The sequence below is a fragment of the Microtus oregoni genome, unplaced genomic scaffold (assembly GCF_018167655.1).
Source record: "Microtus oregoni isolate MIOR12 unplaced genomic scaffold, Mior012 000059F_ref0000304, whole genome shotgun sequence".
Lineage (NCBI taxonomy): Eukaryota > Metazoa > Chordata > Mammalia > Rodentia > Cricetidae > Microtus > Microtus oregoni.
In genome coordinates, this window is record NW_024543835.1 from 9,588,131 (window position 1) to 9,599,418 (window position 11,288).

The 11,288-nt window shown below is 42.6% G+C and overlaps 1 protein-coding gene across 1 annotated transcript; it reads right to left on the minus strand.

Moving 5' to 3' along the window:
* Positions 1–4,241: 4,241 nt before the first annotated feature.
* LOC121439006 (melanoma-associated antigen B2-like) lies at positions 4,242–5,361 on the minus strand. The gene has a single exon (XM_041639499.1). It carries the CDS (start codon positions 5,319–5,321, stop codon positions 4,242–4,244), a length of 1,080 nt encoding a protein of 359 aa, XP_041495433.1. The 5' UTR covers positions 5,322–5,361.
* Between the last annotated feature and the right edge of the window lie 5,927 nt (positions 5,362–11,288).

An 11,288-nucleotide genomic window follows, 5' to 3' on the forward strand; every position in this document is an offset into this window, starting at 1 on the left:
AATAGGATGAGGTTTCTGATTTCCAACTGTAGCTTACTACCCAGAGACCAACTTTTCCCAAACTCTTCCCTTACCCTACCCTTCTGATCCTCTAAGTCTCACCATTCTACTCTTAGTTTGCTGGATTCCAAGTATTTCACGTTAGATATTTAAGATCACATAGTACCTAACAGAACTATGCCCTATATGAGAGTCTCTTATTTTTAGGTCACCTTGCAGAAAAAAGCTCTCATGTACCTGGGAACACTGGGCATCGAGTCATGAGGTATCAGTCTCATAAACCTACCACTGCCTTCTAGATCTGAATGCAGACCCCCGGCTGGGATCTTAGCAATTCCATTGCTTGAGCAGCATTTGTCTCTTGGAAGACTTCTCGGAAATAGTATATTCCTCCAAACCCTTGGTTATTCCCCCTCTGCAGGGGACAGACATACTCCAAAAATGATAGTCATGACCAAGCTGAAATCCCAGGACAGGGGTTGTGTGCTGTTACACATAAAAAAATAGTGATCTATACCTACCACAGCCATACAGGCATGGTCTCTTAGGTAATTTCTGTGTAAGGATAGTTACTTTCTATAGGAAAGCTTAAAGGTTTGATTTATGAACCTCTAGTCTTTTGAGGTTTTTTTTATTGAGCTTTAGGCAATTACACTGTCAAGTAATCTTTATGATAGGTCTTGCTATGCATCCTAGGAGGTTCTGTAGGTTGGCCTCCAATTTCAAATCCTCTTGCATCAGTCTCTCACTTTAATCGTATTTTACATTTATGTTTTGTATTTTCATTGCTAATCCCTTGTTCTCTATATTGTAAAACGGTATTTTACATTGGGAATCAGATGTTTATCATCAGAAATAATTTTTTGAAGTAATGGGTAGAAAATGAGTCACAGATACAAGGCCTGCTTCTTTCTTGGAATGATACCATGCTATTTACTTCTGAGTAATTCAGCTTAGATAATTAGTATAGCTGCGCAGTGTACTATTCTTGATAACTCAAGAAACTGCAAGTTCTTTGACTGCATTTTGAATCTGATAAAGGTCAAATGTCACAGTGTAAGGCCGAGACTGTGTCTTTAAACACTTAGTTTTTATCTGTATGAATGTTTTGCCTGTATGTATATCTGTGCATCATGTGCCCATGAAAGCCAGAAGGAATTGGGTCCTTTAGAATTGGAATTACAGATGGTTTAGCCACCTTGTGGGTACTGGGAATCCAACCTGGGTCCTCTGAAACAGCAGCCAGTGTTCTTAGCCACTGAGCCATCTCTTCAGCCCTGCTGAGATTATTTAGACTGAAGATAATAATTTGATATGGGATTCCCCTCTGTATGCTGTGAATACCATTGGTTAATAAAGAAACTGCTTTGAGCCTAAAGCAGAGCAGGGCAGAACAGAGCTAGGTGGGGAAAACTAAACTGAATCCTGGGGAAAAGAAGGCAGAGTCAGGGAGATACCATGTAGCTCCACTAGGGACAGATGCCAGGTGGAACTTTACCCAGTAAGCCACGGCTATGTGGCAATACAGATGAATCGATATGGGTTAAATTAATAGAAGAGTTAGCCAATAAGAAGCTAGATCTAATCAACCAAGCAGTGATTTAATTAATAGTTTCTTTGTCGTTATTTTAGGGCTGAGCAGCCAGGAACAAAGAAGTGGCCTCCTAAAACAGTAATTTATTAAAGTTCCCTACTAATGGAACAGAATCTGACTTTATCTGTGTATACTGAGTGTGCATTCAGTGACTTCTTATTACCTCTTCACAAGTATCACTTTGATTTTTTTATAAAATTCTCTAAATATTGTTATATACAATTTGTGTACTCTGTTTACCTGCACTGAGGCAATGAGCTGATGGTCCATTCTTGCCCCAAGTGGAAATTTGTGGCACTGTCAAATTCCAAAAGAATTTTCTTTGGGCTGACAAGGGAGGGGGACTTGATTGGGGGAGGGGGAGGGAAATGGGAGGCGGTGGCGGGGAAGAGACAGAAATCTTTAATAAATAAATAAACGGGGAAAAATATTTGTTTCCTTATTCAGACCTAGTCTGTCTGCTCTCAGAAATGTCATATGAATCTGGTCCTTACCACTCCTCCAAATTATTCAGGATGTTGGGAATCTCCAGCTCAGGTCCCATTCCAAATGTAGCCCAGATACTTGCCTGGTATACCAGCCCCACCTCTCTCTAACCAGACCCCAGTCTCAGAAATCCTGCCATTGGCATTTCCTCCCCTGGAGCTGCTCAGAGACTGCACCTACAGGGTATTTAAGGCCCCCTTCTTGGGTGCAACAGTGTGATTTCTCTCCTGCTTTCTTCCCTCCACCAGAGCAACCTGGAAGTTGCTTTGCTCCGATTAACCCTGGTCTTATTAATTTGGCTTGATTTGGTATATTGCATGGTAGAAGAAACCCACTACTGTGGATTTCAAAATACTTACCACAGGCTATTACACAGCCACACTTAAATTACTTGCCATTGATGAAACTCAGTCACCAAATGTTTTGTATTATAGTTTGTGAAATTCTAAAGGAGGGTTCAATATTTCGGTGGTAAAAATATTTAAAAGCATAATTTGGATAATCACCTAGTGAGTCTGGTAGCCCTTGACTGAAAACACAAACTTTAATTTGTCTAACAGAGAACAACCCCATAGGCAAATTAAATATTCCTCAATTATTAAATCCTAGCAATAGTCATTGAGCTACATTTTCATCCATTTATACCCTTTGAATTGCCTATTCTATTACAATCCATAGTGATCTCCAGTTAGCTCTCAAGAAAATGTCATGTTCCTATCATATTTCTATTTGTGTTTTATATCTTACCTAATATATTATCTATCCACTTTCTTAAATATAGCTGCTCCTAGACTCTGATAACCTCATTGTCAGTGACTACACCATGTTTTCCTTACTAGATTCAGTTATTGAAGGGAAGAGGGGAAATTACAGAGAATCAATGCTTAATTAAAAATTGAAGGAAATAAGCCGGGCAGTGATGATAAATGCTGTAAAGATTATTCTGTCTCTTTAAGGTACAAGCCACGCCCACTCCCTCCCCCAGCTGCTGAGGCAGGCTGATCATCAGCTTCCAGCCTGAGCTCTCTCTTTTCCATCTCCCTCTCAGAGAGGCAGCTTCTGCCTCTCTCCCCACTTCTCCCTTTCCCCTGCTTCTGTGTCTGTCTTCTCTTTTTCTTCTTCCTCTCAGAAAGGCAGCTCCAGTCTCTCTCCTTTCTCTCTTTCCTCTCTGCTCTCTCTCTCTCACCCACGTTCTGCCCTTCTCCCTTCCATAACATCTAAATAAATGTCCAACTCCACTTGGTATGGCGTGCTATCCATCTTTCTCTTGCCTGGCCCCTACCACCACATGGAGATCTGGAGACCTGCTGCATGGTCTTGTGTGCCATCCCTGCCTAAGACTGCCCACTGCTGGGGACTTGCAGCATCCTGGGACCCACTGTCTGTCGCCGGGGACCAGCCAACAGCCCACAAAGCTTGCTGGGCACCAGCCACCATCCTGCCACGTGGTCTCCTGCACAGTCCCTGCCTGGGACTGGCTGCTTTCTGCAGCAAGCTGCTGGGAGCCTGCAGCAAACCCATTACACATGCCTTTAATCCTAGCACTTGGGAAACAAAGTCAGGTGGATGTCTAAGTTTGAAGCTAGCCTCGTCTACAGAGTGAGTACTATGACAGCCAGAGCTATAGAAAATTAAAAAATTCAAAAAATATATTCTTGAATATATTAAGAGAGGTTTACAATTTACTTTCTAATGAATCCAAGTAAAGCCATCAAATACAACTTTATTTCACTTAGCATTAACAAGAAAGGAAAAAAGTATATTGCTAACAAATTGCAGTGGAATATGAAATTTTCAAAAATAACAGTAAGATACTTGCCACTTTACTTTCATCATCATATGACATCACATTTCCATGCAAATCCTCTTTCCAATGCAATGTTACATAACATTTTAATAAGGTAAGGTTTTCCAATTTCTTGAAAGTAACAAATCTCTTGAGTCCTAAATTCACATGTGACTAACCATTTTATGCAGTTAACATAAGCATTACACAAATCGCTGATTAAAGAGACATTTACAAAGTAACAAAAATATATTGTACTAATGTATAGAAGGTCAAGAATGCATACATTTTGGTTCTGGTATTCTATGAACTCTCCACTCATTAGGAGGCAGACTGTTCTTCAAATATAATACGGAAACCATAGAACAGACTCAACTACAGAGTCTTGGATTGTATCCTGGCTTTGACAACGGTGCCAGCCCTACCTTGACCTCTTCTTATTCCCCCTGCCTGATCTCTAAGAGCCAACTGGTAGAGATTAGGGAAGGCACTAGGGACAGTGCCACTGACCTTAGCTAAAACTTCCAGAACTTTCATCTTGGTGGTTTCAGCATGGGCTCTGGGTCCCCACAGGAACTCATAGCATGGTGGATCACTGCCAGGAATTTGGCGGTACTCCAGGTACTTTTCCTGCACTAGATCTTTGTTTATGAACTCTTGGGGCTCCCCAAATATTAAGTGCTTCTTCCCAGCATATACCCCTACTCCATTCAGAAACTGCCAGACCTCTTGTTCAGTGGCACGATTGCCCTTCATGAAGATCACACCCAAAACAGACATCAGGAGACCGGTCCTGGGCAAGCCCCAGTTGCTACTCAGACTTCCCTCAGTGGAGAGACCCAGTTTACCCACCAGCATATAGGACTGAGTGCTGGGATCTATTTCCTTCAACTCAAGACCAAAGACTAGCTCTAGGCGTGCAGAGGTTCTACGGAGGATCTCAGAGAACTGTTCCTTATACTTCTTGTTCACTATGGCCAGCATTTCACTCCGTGTAACTGCCTCTTTCATCTTGAACTTATCCAGCAGAAATTCTATTAGCACACTAGCCTTCCGCATGATCGGATCCTTAAGTGTGTGCTGAATAGAGGTCACTGTCTGAATAGCACCTGAAGTTTGCTTATCAGCAAGAGCAACAGCATTCCTAACACCTACACCAGAGCCTGTGCAGGACACATCTGCCCTGTGAGATCCAGGGGCTTTTAGCCCCTGTAGAGCAGAAACATCAGGGAACCTGGAGCCATCACTCTGGTCAACAGGAGGACATGCAGCTTCTTTTCCAGTGTGAACTTCTGGGAGACCCTGGAGCTCACTGCGTGCCTGTTGTCGTTTTGCACGGGAGCGGCTCTTACTCTTTTGACCCCTAGGCATGATGACTGGGCTCAGGAATGAAGCAGGAGAACTGACAAGGCAGGAATCTGAAAGGGTGACAATGAAAATCTGTAAGCAGCACATTGTAACCAGATAAAGAATACCTGGGATTTAACAAAGACCTGCTTTTGCAGCTTTCCAGAAGGACATCTTTCTTGGAACATACCAGGGCTCCTGTACTCGTGGATCAGTCTCTATTCTGCAAACCCTGTGGAGGAAATTAAAACTTGTTAGACCACTGCATGAAAATCTAGTCTCAGGCTTCCAAGAGTAGGTCAGGCCTTTCACTGGGGTCCCTTGGGATCAAGATTCAAGTGTTCCCTTACTTTACATTCATAACCAATCATATCTATTATTAGTAAAGTCCTTTATACCCACTTCCTTTTGTTCTTCCCAAACTGACACTACAAACTCCCTCAGTATCACTCAGGTAGAAATTTAATCTGCCTTTCTTCCCACTTCATCTTTCAGGTGTCTGATGTGGGAGTAGCATATATCAATCTGTTGATTTCATTGGTTAAGTAATAAACAAACTGTTTGGGCTCATAGATTAGAACATAGGTGGGTGGCGTAAACAGAACAGAATGCTGGGAGGACGAGGAAGTGAGCTCAGAGATGCCGTCCTCTCCTCTCCTGGGCAGACACACGCGATGAAGCTCCAACCCAGTGTGGACATAGGCTAGAATCTTCCCAGTAAGTCCGGTGCTCACAGATTATTAGAGATGGGTTGATCTTTATATCAGTATTAGCCTGTAAGGGCTAGAGCTAAAGGGCCAAGGAGTGTTTAAATGAATACAGTTTGTGTGTTGTTATTTCAGAGCATAAGCTAGCCATGTGGGCAGCCGGGGCGCTGGGGACGCAGCCCCGCCGCTCCTATTACTACAGGTGTCAATCGGGACTCAGTACTAGCAAAAATTGAAATACTGGAGGGATTTTCCTCTTAAAAGTAGTGTTGTTTCCATGGTGATTAAAGTCTTCATCCTGACATTATCTGACTGGGGTAGAATTTCTAGGTTATTTTAGTGATAAGGAAACATTGCCTTACTGTCTTTTCTTTTTTTAAAATATTTATTTATTTATTATGGATACAATATTCTGTTTGCATATATGCCTGCTAGAAGAGGACACCAGACCTCACTACAGATGGTTGTGAGCCGCAATGTGATTGCTGGGAATCGATCTCCGGTCCTTTGGAAGAGCACACAATGCTCTTAACCACTGAGACATCTCTCCAGCCCCGTCTTACTTTCTTAAGGTAAAGTAAAGGAGAACTTCAGTCTTTGGTCCTTATTAGTCCCACTTAGGCCACTATACAGGGATGAAGTCCTATGGTTATGCAAACCCTCTTAGGCCACCATCCAAGAAAAGACCTATGGGCATATGTATTACCCACATAGATCCCCATACAGTGGCAGAGATCTGTGCAAATGGACCCTCTTAGGCCACCATAAAGGGACAGAGCCTGTCACAACAGTCCCATTACAGCCACCATGTATGGGAAGAAGCACGTAACTGTGCAAAACCATTTTTCCATAACACAGCACCACCTGTCTGTGTATATCGACCACACCAACAGACACAGAGCATGGAATTTTGAAGACAGGTTTCTCTCTAGCCCCTTAGAGCCCAGTAATTTTGTTTTGGTGAAGTTTAGTGCCCTGTGCCAGGGCATTCATCCAATGAGACCTGCAGAAAAACAAAACAAACAAACAAACAAACAAAAACCCAAAATACAGGCTGTTGGTAAAACTGCTGCATCTACCCAAAAACTCGAAAGATGCACACAGGCACCTAACCAAAAGCAGCTTTTCAAATAAAAGGGCTAAAAGGGACAAGGAGGGGTGGAAGAGATAAATTCTGACAATTTTAAAACAGATTACCCAACCCAAACCCCGAATTACCTAGAATAGATCACTAAGATGACTGGACAATTCAACTTTCCTCAGCTGAGTCCACGGAAAAAGAGTAATCCTCAACTTCTGGCCATGTCTCTGCTGTTCCTATAGACTCCTGAACTGAGAAAGGAAGTGAGGTCATGCTCACCTAAGATTCCCTGGACTTCTAATCAGAGCCCATAACTGATATTATGATCAACTTCTGGCCCCTTCCCTTCTGTTCCCTTAAACTTCTGAACCAAGCCTGGAACTGATATTATCTTCACCTTCTGGCCCCTACCCATCTGTTTCCTTAGACTTCTGATTAGAGCCTGGAAGTGAGGTCATCCTCACTTTCTGGTCCCTCCCCTTATGTTCCCCTAGACTTCTGAACAGAGCCTGGAACAGATATAATCCTCATCTTCCGGCCCCTCCCTGGCTGTTTCCTAAGACTTCTTTTTAGAGGCCAGAGGTGAGGTCATCCTCATCTTCCGGCCCCTCCCCTTATGTTCCCTTAGACTTCTGAACAAAATCCATAACTGATATAATCCTCTGATCAGAGCCGGGATCTGATATTATCCCCACCTTCCGGCCCCTCCCTGTCTGTTTCCTTAGACTTCTGATTAGAGCCTGGAAGTGAGGTCATCCTCACCTTCTGGTCCCTTCCCTTATGTTCCCATAGACTTCTGAACAGAGCCAGAATGGATATAAGCCTCTGATCAGAGCCGGGAACTGATATTATCCTCACCTTCCGGCCCCTCCCCTTATGTTCTCATACACTTCTGATTAGAGCCCAGAAGTGAGGTCATCCTAACCTTCCGGCCCCTCCCCTTATATTCGCCAAGATTTCTGAACAGAGCCGGAAAGGATATAATCCTCTGATCAGAGCCGGGAAAAACTGATATTATCCTCACCTCACAGCCCCTTCCCATATGTTCCCCTGGTCTGCTAATCAGGCCCAGAAGTGATACTATCCTAACCTTCTGGCCTATCCCTCCTGTTCCAGTACACTTTTGTTCAGATCCTGGAACTGATATAATCCGCTGTACAGATCCTGGAACTAATATTATCCTCACCTTCTGGCCCCTCCCCTTCTGTTCCCTCAGACTTCTGATCAGAGCCAACTAGTGATATTATCCTCACCTTCTGGCCCTTCTCCTTCTGTTCCCATAGACTGCTGATCAGAGCCAGGAAGTGATATTATCTGCAACTTCTGGCCCCTCCCATTTTATTTTTATGTACCTCTAAATATAAGTTGGAAGTGATTTAATAGGCAACTCTCTTCCTTCCCATTTTGTTCCTCCCATTCTATTTTTCTTGATGTGTGAATAGAACTCAGCAATGAAGTAATCTGCAACTGTGTTCCTGCTTATTTTGTTCCTGCAGACCCCTGATTAGGGACTCATGCAATCTTCAACTTCACATTTCCCCTCTTCTGTTCCTGTATACCTCTGAACACAAAATGGATGTGAAGTAATCTTCACCTTAACATCTTTCCCATTCTTTTCCTGTGTTTCTGTAAATAAAGCTCCATGGGTGTTGATCTGCTTTCTTTTGTTCTATAGGAGGGAGTTTTCTGATGCTTGTCTTTTCTAGCTAGTTATTATTCATTCTTATTTAGCCCTTTCCCATCGCCTCTATTTGTCTTGCTTCTCTTCAATACTGTTAGTTTTCCTTTGTTTTTTTTTCCCATCTCATCTCTGCCCCTTCTCTCCATTCACCTATGGCTGTTTCTATTTCAGGGTTCTCATTTCCCCTTTCTACCACTCCCTTCCACTCCCTTCCCTTTTCTCTTGTTTCCTACTCCCTACCTACCTCTCACCTCTTTTAGCCTAGTGACTCTTCCCCTTGCCACTTTTCCCAGCCTTTTTCTTTCCCTACCACTCCTTAACTTCTCTCCTCCTCTCCTCTAAAATCCCTGCCTCCCCTACATACTTCCTTCACTTGCTTTAACCTAATCTTTCCTCCTCTCCTCCACTCTCCCCTCTCTACTCTTCTCCCTACTTATTTTGCCTTCCCTTTCCTCCCCTCCCCATCTCATTTTCCTAATATTCCTTTACTCTTCCCTCCTCCTCTCCTTCGTTTCCATTCTCCTCCCTTATCTACATGTAATTACCTACATGTCTCCTTATGTGGGCTCCCTTCTCCTTTACCCACCTTGCCCTACTTCTCTCATTTCTTCCTATCTTTTCCCCACTCCACCTACTTCACCTTTACTTTTTACTTCCATCCCCACTCTTCTTCACCTCTGTCCCCTTTGTATCCTTTACCCTCCCCACCTACAACTCCGCCCCTTTTTCCTCTCCTTTATCCTCTCCTTTCTTGTTCTACCCTAACTCCTTTCTCACTCTCCACTAACTACCATTCCACTGCCTCATATTGCTATGTGCTCAGACTACCCTGGGTTTTTCTAATTTTATACAGTTGGCCTTGAACTCTCAATACTCTAGATTTCTGGTATAGCTCATGTGCAACCAATCTTGTTTGTTCACATATAGTAAAAAAAAAAATAAGCTTTGTCAAGGAGTTTTATAATGAGGAAATTCTTTCCTCATATTGTAGCATATGGTAGACTTAAACTGACAGTCTACCTCTGCTTCATGAGTTCCAGAATTACAGGTGTGTAACATCATACTTAAATCTCATTAACTTTTTAACCTTCATTGTAGGTGCTCAGGTACTTCCCTTTGTTATGATTTTTGGCACTGAGACCGCTGATGTGAAACCATGGTATGATTCATCCATCTATGCCTATCTGGCCTGGATAATAAAGGTAGTGCAGGGTAGAGACAGGACAGGAGAATGAGTGTTATATATTTTGAAATATGGTTCTTTTCTATCCTCATTTTTTTCTATTTTCATCTTTTCTATCCCCATTTCCTTTCCTTATACTAGGCATGGAAATTAAACGTTTTCTCAGATGAAATCTTCCATTTCCTCCAGCCATGTCCCCACAGACTCTCTAAGGGATAAAAGAGGGAGATCCTTAGCCTGACAAGTATGTCTAGGTCCTCTGATCGCTGACATAATGGAATTTCTGAAATAACCACTCAGAAACTGTATTAATTAAATCACTGTTTGGTCTATTTGTTATAGCTTCTTATTGGCTATGAAACTAGCCCATCTCCATTAATCTGTGCACTGCCATAACGCTGTGGCTCACCGGGTAATGTTCTGGTGCATCTGTTCCCAGCAGATGGCGTATCCTGACTCTGGATTATTTCTCCCGGCATTCAGTTTATTTTCCACCACCTACCTCTATTCTGCTCCCCACAGGCCCAAGACAGTCTCTTTATTAACCAACGGTATTCACAGCATACAGAGGGGAATCCCCCTTCAGGTCCATATTGTAGGTTAAAGAATTTGGTGACTGGGTGATATTGGTGATTGCTGTTCTTCTCAGTGTGCAGAGTACCTTCTAGAATCATGGATTCTAGTCAGTAGCAGTGACTGTATGCTGTGAATTCCACTATTTAATAAAGAAGCTCTTTGTGCCTATTCAATACAGAATAGGACAAGGTGAAAATTCCAAGCAGATAGAGGAAGAGAGAGTAGGCAGAGTCAAAGGGAGATGCCCAGTAGACGCTGGAGAAGAAAGACATGAGCCATCAGCCAGAACCTAGCTTCCTGGTAAAGTATAAAATAATAGAAATGGGTCAATTTAAGATATAAGAGCTAGCTAAGAATATGTGAGAGACATTGGCCAAGCAGTGTCACAATTAATATAGTTTCAGTGTAATTATTTTGGGTCTGGGTGGTTGGGAATAGACAAACAACCTCCACTAACAGGTGGAGTTTCTATTTGGGGACCATCTTGACTTCTCCATGCTCAATGTAATAAGTAAGTGGAATCTTCAGCAATGGGGCCTTACTACCAGGTTTTAAAGAGTAACAGGTACCTTTGGCAATAGCCTATGATGTTTGAGAGAACCTGTGGGACTCTTCTTGTGAATAGTTCAACAAGGTGTATTCCATTTCTGGCACTGGATGTTTTACATGATAGCATAAAATGTCTAGTTGGGATATTGTCTCCCTTATAATATGAAAACTCCATTTACATTCTTTTCACATATGTATATATTTTAGGACACTTCTATAGTAGTAGGTTTCCACATGGTTTTTAAAAAGGCCTTTGTGTTAAATGAACTGCCCATTGTCCCTCCTTTACCCTATTTTC